Here is a 12,268-nt window from a genome sequence, read left to right as displayed (position 1 = left end):
GTGCGCGCGTGTGATGAACTTCTTTGCCTTTTGTACGTTTGTATATTTTGTATGTATCTTTGCCTTTCGAATAGACGTTCGTTGAATTTCTTTCGCACCGTACGTAGCCAACCGTGCTCATCGGAGGTGCAGCGCGGTTACAAACCTTGCGGTCACGCATCGCCGTCTATTGCGTTTGCTGGCGGTTGTGTTGGTGTTGGTTGTGCTGATGATGGTGGTGGCGGTTGTGCTGGTGATAATTTTGGGGGCGATAGTGTATCGGTTAGCATGCTGCACTACGAACCTGGTGACCCGGGTTTGATTCTTGCTCACGGCCAACACAAGTGACAATTATCTGAACCGGTTCTGGACCTCCCCTAGGTCGACTCAGCCTCAACTGAGTACCTGGTGCAGTGCGTAAAAACATCGCCAATAGGGAGACAAAGGCGGCCGGGCGTGGTGCTGGCCACCCATCCCCTCGGATGCCGTTCTGGCCTTCATAGGTGCTCGCTAACAGCACTTGCCCCAACAGTCTGTTAAGGCTATATGGTAGATCTTTGTCTGTCTTTTTGGTTGTGCTGGTCGTGGTGCTGGTGATTATATTTGAGGTGATGGTTGTGCTGGTGGTCGTGCCAGTGATTATAGTTGAGGTGGTGGTTGTGCTGTAGTTGTAGTGGTGGTGACTCCGGGCCCCAAACTCCCACGCTTGTGGGACTGCCTTGCCACCTTGTGATGAGCCGAGTGACACAGCAGCTATGAATGTAATTGCTTACCTGGGCATCTTTGTCTGATTGAGCCAAGGATCTGTACCAGCTTTCAGTACCTTCCTGAAGAGGACATGCCAATCATCATTAATATTATTTTTACTCCGCTTGTTGGCTCAGGAAAGCCTCACTGAGTCTCAAGGCTTCTTTTCAGGAAGTCCCTGCCAAGCTGTCACAGTCGGGGGGCCACATTGCTATGTACTTACGTTGAACTTCTTTCGCACCGGACGCAGCCAACCACACCCACCGGAGGTGTGGGGCAAGGACAACAAACTAAACACAAAAAACAGTTCTAAAGAAATTCGTTTTTAATTTAGATTTAAAAGTGCATAGCCTTCAGTGGCTTCCTACTATCTGAAGGAAGAGCGTTCCAGACGGCCGCAGGAGCGCATCTGAAAGCGCGGCGATGCGGTGACCACCGCCTTTGTTCAATGGCCAGTCGAAAGCCGCTGCAAGGATGACCGGCGGAGTTCGCGTGATGGTGGTTTATGCTCCTTGACGAGATCAGCGAGGTACTGTGATTAATTATGTGGAAAGCACTTGGTACGTAATGAGTGAGTTATCCCAATTGAGTAATTTGCCGGTAATTGTTCAGCATTCGGAAGTTTGGCCAATTCCAATCGCATTGTGTGTTCTTTTAGCTATGGGAGGAAACTGGAGAACCCGGAGGAAAACCCACGCAGAACGGGGGGAGAGAAACACGTAAAGTGCACACAGAAAGGCACCCCGAGTCAGGAATCGAACCCAGTTCGTTCTTGCAGTGAGGCACAAGTGTTACCACTCCGCCAACCTGTCACGTGATTAATGAACTTCAGTGGTAAATGTAATATTGATTAAGTAAGGCGATTGGTGATCTATGAGTTTAGTTGTTAGCAGATACACCATGTGCTGCATTTAACATTTGCACTGAATATGAACAGTAATATATTTACCCAGGAAATCCTCACCAAGTCTCAATATTTTTTCATGACGCCGCTGCTGGGGCATGTTTTAATCGATGTTTTGCATGTGTGTGGGAAATTAGAGTTCCTGGAGAAACCCCACACGCAGGAGGGGTTGACAATCAAAGAGGAGTGATGGCTACAACACAGCAAGTTGGCACAACAGCGAGATCGGCAGCTACTCGCAACCAGCACACAGGAGAACTATTGCTGAGTTTGCAGTCGACCCCTCAGTCTGTTAACCATCGATGCCTGGGCCTCTTCCATGACATCCTGCCAGGGGGATATATTTCCACGCCAGTGCACCCAGCCTGGCGCAGGAAAAGCGGCGAAATCACCGGCGGTTGTTGGCCACCGATGGCTCTGTTTACCTGAATGGCAGTGGTAATCAGTCCCTCCAGGTCACCGTGATAAGCGCACAGCTGCTGAAAGGCTTCAGTCTTATAGAGCTGCGCCAACACACTGCTCAGGACGCGGGGCACACACAGAGGCAGAGGACACGGCACGCGTCAGTGCTCAGCACGTAAACATCACACGCCACGTAATCAATCCTACTTATTATTGCCAGTAATCATTACCCGAAATGTAACTCCGTGTCGAAAAAAAATATTATTTCGAAGAAAAAAAAGAAAGTTTTAGTTCTGCAATTTCTTTGTCATGGTTCTCCACGAGAGGAAGCTATAGAGGGCATTTTGGGCTACTTTTCTACGTTTGGCAAAATAATGTACGTAAAATGTAAAGGCTTAATGAAGTAATTCCCGTATTTAGTAGTAACAAGGCGCTTCATAAGATGCAGTACCTGTGTGCCGCAATGGGTGCCAACTCCAAACTAAAACAAATGAAACAAACATTTATTTCACCAGGTCAGGCCCACTGAGCTATCAAGATCTTTTTCGGAAACGACCTGCCTGCAAATGATATCTCAATGAAGTGCCTCATCACGTGGACATTTATAGCAGCCAAATACTGCAAACGCACATTTCTAAATGTGTAGGGAAAAACCGAAGGACCCGGAGAAAAACCCACACGACCACGGGGGTGAACATGCAAACTCCAAATATACAGCAGCAGGCGTCAGGGTCGGGATCGGACCCACGACCTCCTGTATGCCAGGCGAGGTAGTTAACATCTCGCCACGGCTCCCTTTAATGCAAGACGACACATGCGACGACAGAAATTGAGGTCGCGTATGTTCGTCATTCGGGGTGAAATTTGTTTTGTGGGGGGGAAACATTTAACTTTTTTTTTAAATAGACGTAAAGCCTTTATATAACAGCATGTGGCAGCATGCTACTACATGGGAAATGAAGAGAAACCCCATTTCATTCCTTGCACCGGGGCACAAGCCAACCAGGCGACGCCACTGCCTGCACTGTTCAATGTTGAAAAGATTAGAGTTGATCATCGATTATCCGGCACGTGATTAATCGGGTTCCAAAATTATCCGGCGATCCCGGGCCGATCCGGCAAAACTTCTCCAAAGGCTGTAACCAGTCCTGCGATCGTCAAACACATGTTGGTGTTGAAACGAGATTGTAGTACGTACATCACCCCCTGCAGAGTCTTCGAGATTAGAGTGAAAAATATGGTAAAGTCAATACAGCAACCTTGTACAATAGGTTAAAATAATGTGTCCATTCGTACGTCTATTTATGCCAATTAATATAGCAAACACATTTAAAACAATTTTAAAAAACACAACACCTAAAACAAAATTTTATGCAAGAATGTGCAAAAATAAGCTATTTTAAAAAATGATTTAGTGATTATCCGGAATTTTTGAAAATCCGGCACACCCCCCCCCCCCACCCCCCCGAAGCCGCCGGATAATCGATGATCAATTGGACTTGCGGACTTCAAGATTTGTAGAAATGGTGTCCAACAATAAAAACCCCGCCACGTAACCATTTTTGTTGAACCGCGGGGCCTCCTGCCCCAATAGCTCCTCCACCCCCCGCCACCCCCTACGGAGGAGTGAAAGATGTCAGCGGCCCCCACAGCTCGCTCCATTCGAATGAGAAACCGCAACGGGTGCCGTCGACGCGACCACCGAACATCGTTCGTCGTCGATCTCCCACCCCACCCCCCCACCCCCCCGGGTCTCCAGAGCATCAACGCGAGCCCCTGGAGGTGGTGCCGAGTTGGTGGTGGTGGGGGATGAAGCTGGAGACCAGAGCATGGCTTGCAGCTTGGCGGTGGCGTCCTCCAACCCGGCAGGGAGGGCGGGAATCTGGCGAAGCTTGCTGAGAAGGCCATCGATGTAGGTAGTGAAGCTCGCGCACAGCAGCTGGGCCTACAGTGCACACAACAAAGACAAAGATCCCCAACCCCCCCGTACAGCCTTAACAGACTGTTGGGGCAATTGCTGTTAGCGAGCGCCTATGAAGGCCGGTACAGTGGCACACGAGGGGTTGGGTGGACCAGCACCGTGCCCGGCCGCCTTTGTCTCCCCAGTGATGATGGTTGCAAACTGCACCGGGTACTCGTTTAAGGCCGAGTTCACCTAGAGGAGGCCCAGGACCGATTCAGGTAACCGTCACTGTTGGTAGCCGTGAGCGGGAATCGAACTCGGGTGGTTGGGTTCGTGGCGCAGCGCAGCACTAACCACTGCAATACCGCTCCCCGATGCATCAACGCACACACACAGATGTCCCCTGCAGCCTTTCGCAAACTGCAGGTGGGAATGCTGTCAGCAAGTTCCTGCTAAGGCCAAGGCGGTGTCCAGACAGCTCTCCCGGTGCTGATGGTTACATACCACGCCAAGTACGCATTTAAGGCTGAGTCGACCTCAAATGGATGGGTGACTACCGGGTTATCGTGCCAGCTTGCCTTGTGCTGTAATAATGACAATCATTAAGATGTATGAGGCGCCCTTAAACAATGGATCTCAGAGCGTCACGCATATGTAATAATGTTCTAGATTTGAAGCTTTCGTGACTGCAAGGAATCATCTTCTTAGGTTTTTTCGGTAAAGTCACGTAGAAAGTAAAATAAAATAAAAACAAAAATCACGACGTTTCGGAGGCAACACAAGTCTCCGTCATCAGGTGGGACCGTCACAGCCAGATTAGCTGTATCAAGTGAGGCAATGATTCAAGATGTAATCCCTTAAAAGCGAGTTGAGGGGGGAGGGAGAGGGAGGGGGGAGCTCATCAGACTATGGTAGCCAATGAAAGGAACGTATCGGGAGGGAGGGGGGGCGAGGCCAAAAGGGTGGGCGATGGACGTGGAAGCGCTTGTGCGCAAGCGGCCAATTACTGCACACGCCAACACAATGGAGAGAGAGGGGGAGGGGGGGTCTGATACACATGATAGACAAAAGAACGAAAATGCCCATGTTTATACCAATGCTGGCTGAACAATGACGAGAGTACTGTTAAAATAACTGGGGATGTTAACACTCGGTAAAGTACAGTAAAATAGTGCCTGTCAGATAAGATGGTCCAAAAAATTTGTGATTAAGTCTTTTTTGCATGGTTGATAACATCTTTCCAATGATTACTAAGTTTGTACCCATCATCACGGTTGAAATTATGTCTGTGTTTGTATATTTGTATGGCTTCGTGTACAAACCTTTGATGGTAGCCGGGAGATTTGCAGAGAACCTTGGTCTCGGAAAAGACAATTTCATGAGAGCCCACCGAGTTGTAGCAATGATCGGCCACGGCAGAAGAATCAGTTCTGCCGTGTTTCAGATCTGACTTGTGCTCGCGGACACGATCAGAAACATGACGTTTCGTTTCTCCAATGTAGCAATCACCACAAATGCAACTCAATTTGTAGATTCCAGGATACTGTAAGTCAGGAACGACATCCTTCACAGATGGAATCAGATCACGGATTTTATGCACTGTACTGAATCGGACTTGGATCTTATGTTTGTTTAGAATTTTGGAGATCTTTTTGGTCACGCCAGCTATGTATGGTAACGTGATGGTTTTGGTCGGAGTTTCATGTGGCTGTTTCTGTGTGGTGGGAGAGACAGCTTGGCGGATAGTACGGTCAGAGTATCCGTTCATCCTGAGGGCCCGATGTACATGTCTTAATTCACCGGTCAGGTGGTGTTTGTCAGAAATGCCATGTGCTCTGTGGTATAGCGTTTTGATGAGAGAGTTCTTTTGAGATGGGTGGTGGTGGGAATCCAGTTTCAAGTAGGAGTCTGTGTGGGTGGCTTTTCTGTAGACAGAATGTCCCAAGGAACCGTCAGGACTCCTCTCAAACAGAATATCCAAGAATGGTAGTTTACCGTCTTTCTCCACTTCCATGGTGAATCTGATGGATGGGTGTCTAGAATTGATGTGGTCCAAGAAGTGGTTCAATGCTGGGAGGCCATGTGGCCAGATGACGAAAGTGTCATCCACATATCTCTTCCACAGGGAAGGACGCAGGGTGGATGTCTGGATGGCGTCTGATTCAAACTTTTCCATGAATATGTTGGCTATAACTGGTGACAAAGGGGAGCCCATAGGGGTACCCTCATTCTGTTTGTAGAAGGTGCCATTCCAGGTAAAATAGGTGTTGGTGAGGCAATGCCTAACCAGCGCAGGTGCATCAGAATTCAATCCATGTTGGACTAAGTCCTCAATTATTGTTAGGGTGTCCGGTACTGGGACTTTGGTAAACAAAGATACTACATCAAAGCTGACGAGGATGTCATCAGGAGATAGTACCATGTCCTTAACCATAGAGACTAATTGGGTTGAGTGGAGTACTGCTGAAGAGGTCTTGCCTGTGAAAGGGAGCAGAGTATCTGATTGAAAACGGGCTAGTTTGTACGTAGGAGAGTTTATCGTCGACACAATGGGTCGTAGCGGGGTGCCTTCCTTATGGATTTTGGGAAGACCATAGAGTCTGGGAGGTCTTGCCGCCGATGGTTTTAGAGAGGGACGTTTGCTTGGTTCGATTAGGGAAGTCGAACTCGTGATGATATTGTTGGTTTTCGTCGTTAGGCTTTTAGTGGGATCGTTTTAAATTTTGGAGTAACTCCCATCATTAAGAAGGTCCAGGATTTTGTTGTTGTATGAATCTTTATCCATGATGACCGTGGCATTGCCCTTGTCTGCCGAAAGGATGACTATATCATCTCTCTTTTTTAGGTCCACGAGTTCAGAGCGTTCGTTTTTGCTGATGTTACTAGTGGGTTTCTTAGCATTCTTAAGAATAGTAGCTATTTCAGCTCTTGCTACATCCGCATGGATGTGTCCTATGCCTCTGAGGGCTACATCAATCTGGGAAATCATATCCTCTACTGGTATATATTTAGGGGTGACGGCGAAATTTAGTCCTTTGGCCAGTACCGTTTTTAGAGTGTCAGAAATTGGGATGTTACTCTGATTAATCACGGTCTTGTTAACATCCAGCTTTGCGATGTGTGGCTCTGGTTTCTTCTTAGATAGGAGGTTGAATTTAGAAATCAGGTTAGCTTTGCATTTGGCTGACAGTGAGTCAGCAGAAGCAGAAGTCATGTTATCAACGTGGTTCCAATCAGGAGGTGACATTTTTGTGTTAACATTAAATGTGTCTGTAAGAGAGTCTTGTCTAAATTATCGAGTTCAGATCGGAGTAACCTTATTCTCTCCGAGATTAGTGATAGGCTGGCTTTAAATAAGATCTGTTTGGAGTTCGGTGAGGACACAGCAGCGGATGTGAGTGTGAAAGCGATGGGTATTACCTTGTTATCTCGGCATCTCTTGAGGAAGGCCAGCGTCTCGAGAAGCTGTGACTTCTTGTCTCTTTCTCTGTTAAAAACTCTAACAGATAGGTGGAATTCCTCCCCGTAGAGGGCATTAATTCTAGATTTGAAGCTTTCGTGACTGCAAGGAATCATCTTCTTAGGTTTTTTCGGTAAAGTCACGTAGAAAGTAAAATAAAATAAAAACAAAAATCACGACGTTTCGGAGGCAACACAAGTCTCCGGAGACTTGTGTTGCCTCCGAAACGTTGTGATTTTGTTCACCATGGAAGTGGAGAAAGACGGTAAACTACCATTCTTGGATATTCTGTTTGAGAGGAGTCCTGACGGTTCCTTGGGACATTCTGTCTACAGAAAAGCCACCCACACAGACTCCTACTTGAAACTGGATTCCCACCACCACCCATCTCAAAAGAACTCTCTCATCAAAACGCTATACCACAGAGCACATGGCATTTCTGACAAACACCACCTGACCGGTGAATTAAGACATGTACATCGGGCCCTCAGGATGAACGGATACTCTGACCGTACTATCCGCCAAGCTGTCTCTCCCACCACACAGAAACAGCCACATGAAACTCCGACCAAAACCATCACGTTACCATACATAGCTGGCGTGACCAAAAAGATCTCCAAAATTCTAAACAAACATAAGATCCAAGTCCGATTCAGTAGAGTGCATAAAATCCGTGATCTGATTCCATCTGTGAAGGATGTCGTTCCTGACTTACAGTATCCTGGAGTCTACAAATTGAGTTGCATTTGTGGTGATTGCTACATTGGAGAAACGAAACGTCATGTTTCTGATCGTGTCCGCGAGCACAAGTCAGATCTGAAACACGGCAGAACTGATTCTTCTGCCGTGGCCGATCATTGCTACAACTCGGTGGGCTCTCATGAAATTGTCTTTTCCGAGACCAAGGTTCTCTGCAAATCTCCCGGCTACCATCAAAGGTTTGTACACGAAGCCATACAAATATACAAACACAGACATAATTTCAACCGTGATGATGGGTACAAACTTAGTAATCATTGGAAAGATGTTATCAACCATGCAAAAAAGACTTAATCACAAATTTTTTGGACCATCTTATCTGACAGGCACTATTTTACTGTACTTTACCGAGTGTTAACATCCCCAGTTATTTTAACAGTACTCTCGTCATTGTTCAGCCAGCATTGGTATAAACATGGGCATTTTCGTTCTTTTGTCTATCATGTGTATCAGACCCCCCCTCCCCCTCTCTCTCCATTGTGTTGGCGTGTGCAGTAATTGGCCGCTTGCGCACAAGCGCTTCCACGTCCGTCGCCCACCCTTTTGGCCTCGCCCCCCCCCCGCCCCCCCCTCCCTCCCGATACGTTCCATTCATTGGCTACCATAGTCTGATGAGCTCCCCCTAAGTTTGTACCCATCATCATTTTCGTTCTTTTGTCTATCATGTGTATTAGACCTCCCCTCCTCCTCTCTGCCCATTGTGTTGGCGGGTGCAGTGGCTGGCCGCTTGCGCACAATCGCTCCATTGTGTTGGCGTGTGCAGTAATTGGCCGCTTGCGCACAAGCGCTTCCACGTCCATCGCCCACCCTTTTGGCCTCGCCCCCCCTCCCTCCCGATACGTTCCTTTCATTGGCTACCATAGTCTGATGAGCTCCCCCCTCCCTCTCCCTCCCCCCTCAACTCGCTTTTAAGGGATTACATCTTGAATCATTGCCTCACTTGATACAGCTAATCTGGCTGTGACGGTCCCACCTGATGACGGAGACTTGTGTTGCCTCCGAAACGTCGTGATTTTTGTTTTTATTTTATTTTACTTTCTACGTGACTTTACCGAAAAAACCTAAGAAGATGTAATAATGTTCCAGGAGACTGGACGCCGGGGTTTGGAGGCACACGTATTTATTCCGTGTCGGTACAGCACAACACTGACATACAACACTGGAGGGGGTATCGGCCCCCTCACCCGTCTAACTGGGGATACACTCTCTAGCTATGCCTAGCCTACCTCTGGGTCCTCCACTAACGGGCTAGGGGAGGCTAGCTAGCCCTACACCGGCTCTGGCTCTCGGGACCACGCCGCTGGCTCGATCCTGTTCGGCCCTGATAAGGGCGGCGATCCAGGGGAGTCCAGGGCTCTATCTACGACGATCTTCAGCCTTCACTGGTTAGCTTCAACATCTCTCTCTGAGCCCTCCGGCTCATCCCCTTTTATACCAAAACCCCCGCTGAGGGGTGGGGCCCCGGGGGATCCCAGCTCCGAGTCAGCCCCCCAGGCTGCCCGATGCGGACGTCGCTGGGAGCACCTTCCCGTGCACCGACATAGCCACGCCCACTGTGTTTCTTTCCCATCTGATCCCATTCTATAACAGCCCCTCCGTAACACCCCTACACATATACAAGAGGGAAATAAGTGAGAAGCAACCGGAGAAGAGAAAGACTGAAGCGGAGAAGACGAGAGTGAGATCGAGAGAGGAGGCCGCCGTGTAAGACACGTGGTGGGGTCTCAACCGGGACTTGGAAGTCTCCATCGACTGCGAGTTCCTGACCTCAACGGGGCAGGGAATCCCAGAGCCTGGCCACCATGCAGACAAAAGCCGCGTGGTCTCCCCAGCGTCAAAGCCTGCAGCGTGGTCACCACGCGCAGTAGGGAACAATTGGTGGATCTCAGAGATCCCAGTGGAGGAACGTGTGGCTGGGTAGTGGAGTGTGTGGCTGGATAGTGGAGTGTGTGGCTGGGTAGTGGAGCGTGTGACTGAATAGTGGAGCGTGTGGCTGAATCAACTCTTGGGCCAATTTAAAGCCTTGAACATAAGTCGGAAAATCTTAGAACTCCACCACGGGTTTCAACTGGAAACCAATGCGGAGAAGTAAACACCCGTTCTTATCTGCTGCCAGGTCTGTGCACTCGCCGTTGTGAGCGCCACTCCGCTGCCCTCCGTTGTTGTTGGAGCGCGACTGTGAACACAGTACGCACACGCGTGGTGGCTCTAGCCAGTTCTAACATCCGCGCCGTTGTCCTACGAGCGCCCGGATCCGAACTCGGCAAGGACGGTCAATTTTGGCCGTTCAGGGGGAAACCTGCACCGCGCGCTCGGGCAGTGCCGCCACGGGAAGGATCAGGGAATGCAGCACGAGCAGTTACCTCTGGGCTCTGCGCATCCAACCGTTTCCAGGTCCGCTGCATCTCCTCAAGGCACGGCTGCAGCATCTCATAGTGGACGCCTCTGCTGCACAGCTCCGTGCTGTACACGATCCAGCGTCTGCAAAGGGAAGTGAAATTCAAGCAGGGGACGTCCTAACCCGTGTCCCGTTCCGATGACGTACATACATACGTACGTCATCGGCTTTTCTTCCGATTCCATTCCAATGACGTACATGTATGTCATCGGAACGGAACCAGAAAAATAAAATAACTTAATCGGTACCAAAGCTCCCGCAAGGCCATACGGGAAGGCGTGCGGCGCAGTTTGGCGCCAGCTATCAACTAACGAGTGCGGTCGTGTTGCTACGGTTCTCCGCGGTGAGTACAATATCTTTAAAAACAACGGCGCTATGCTGCAAATAAAATTAACGATAACCGCTTGCGTGTTCCGAGATACAGCGGTGAACGGGTCACCCCGCCCTAAAACTTGCATTCGTCTCGCAATGGGGAAAGGATTAAGTTCATCCAGCTGTTTCCAAACACAGTTCCTGCATCAATGGTGCAGTTTTCCATTTCCACCAATCGTGAGATAGTGTGCGTGTGTGTGCGTGTACCGTCATTGCAATGTCACAAGGGCGAGGCTACATCGCCGCGGCGCCATGTGCACTGGAGTGGACTCGCACAGCGGGGCGTGCGCATGCGCACTTGTTGCCACGACAACAGAGGGCCACGTGTGAACGGCGACTCGAGGGTTCAATGCCAGGTGGACATGATTTTGGGCAAAGGGAATCAACAGATGGCATTGCTTCCCCCCCCGCCCCCCATTAACTTTGTCCATTCCCCGTCGCCATCCCTTCCCCGTGTAAAGAGACTGCGTTGCCGCTCGCAGTTTGCTACGTAAGTGGAGCAGCGAGCCAACCTCTCTCCATACTCTTTGGTTTTTTGGGTAAAGTCACGTAGGTTAAAAGAAAACAAATAAATTAAATCACGACGTTTCGGAGGCAACACAAGCTTCCGTCTTCAGGTGAAACCGTGCAGTCACGAAAGCTTCAAATCTAGAATTAATACCCTCTACGGGGAGTTTTTACACACTTGATACAGCAATTTTGCTGTGATGGTTTCACCTGAAGACGGAAGCTTGTGTTGCCTCCGAAACGTCGTGATTTAATTTATTTGTTTTCTTTTAACCTACATGACTTTACCGAAAAAAACAAAGTATGAATCCTTGCAGTCACGAAAGCTTCAAATCTAGAACTTCTCTCCACTTTACCCGAGGGGCCGTCCATAAATGACGTCATGCGATTTTGGAAGATTTTTTACCCCCCCCCCCCCCCATCGTCACACGGCGTCACAAAAAGTCAGACCCCCCCTCAAATATGACATCACAAAGCTCTGACCCCCCCCCCCAAAAAATAAAAACATGCTTCAAATCGCTTTAAACTATTGTCATTGTAGTGCGTATTTAATGTGGCGCTGCATTCGGATGTTGTAGGAAAAAACATTTATTAAAATATTTTTTATTTAATTAAGTAGAACGTGTTGTCTATATTTATTTAAAGTTGCGCATTTTGATGTGACGTCACATTTCTCAACCCCCCCCCCTCGTCACACATCGTCACAAATGTCTGACCCTCCCCCCCCCAGGTGCGTGACGTCATTTATGGACGGCCCCTGAGCTTTATTGTTCGGGTGCCCGCCCGTAGAATTCCTGTGTCCCCCCCCCACCTTTCCCATGTTTCTGCTCGAGTTCT

The 12,268-nt window shown here is 48.9% G+C and overlaps 1 protein-coding gene across 1 annotated transcript in view; it reads right to left on the bottom strand.

Moving 5' to 3' along the window:
- LOC144944673 (BAI1-associated protein 3-like) overlaps nucleotides 1-12,268 on the bottom strand; it is a 46,677-nt gene that overhangs the window by 20,265 nt on the left and 14,144 nt on the right. Inside the window, exons 12-15 of the mRNA XM_078873032.1 lie at nucleotides 10,518-10,635; nucleotides 3,856-3,977; nucleotides 2,056-2,146; nucleotides 753-806 (exon numbers count right to left, since the gene is read on the bottom strand). Coding sequence (XP_078729158.1) covers nucleotides 753-806; nucleotides 2,056-2,146; nucleotides 3,856-3,977; nucleotides 10,518-10,635 — 385 coding nt within the window. The remainder of the gene's footprint in view (nucleotides 1-752; nucleotides 807-2,055; nucleotides 2,147-3,855; nucleotides 3,978-10,517; nucleotides 10,636-12,268) is intronic.

Source organism: Lampetra fluviatilis, chromosome 35 (assembly GCF_964198595.1).
Source record: "Lampetra fluviatilis chromosome 35, kcLamFluv1.1, whole genome shotgun sequence".
Classification (NCBI taxonomy): domain Eukaryota; kingdom Metazoa; phylum Chordata; class Hyperoartia; order Petromyzontiformes; family Petromyzontidae; genus Lampetra; species Lampetra fluviatilis.
The sequence above is the reverse complement of the archived record's forward strand: the minus strand, read 5'-3'. Positions and strand labels throughout refer to the sequence as shown.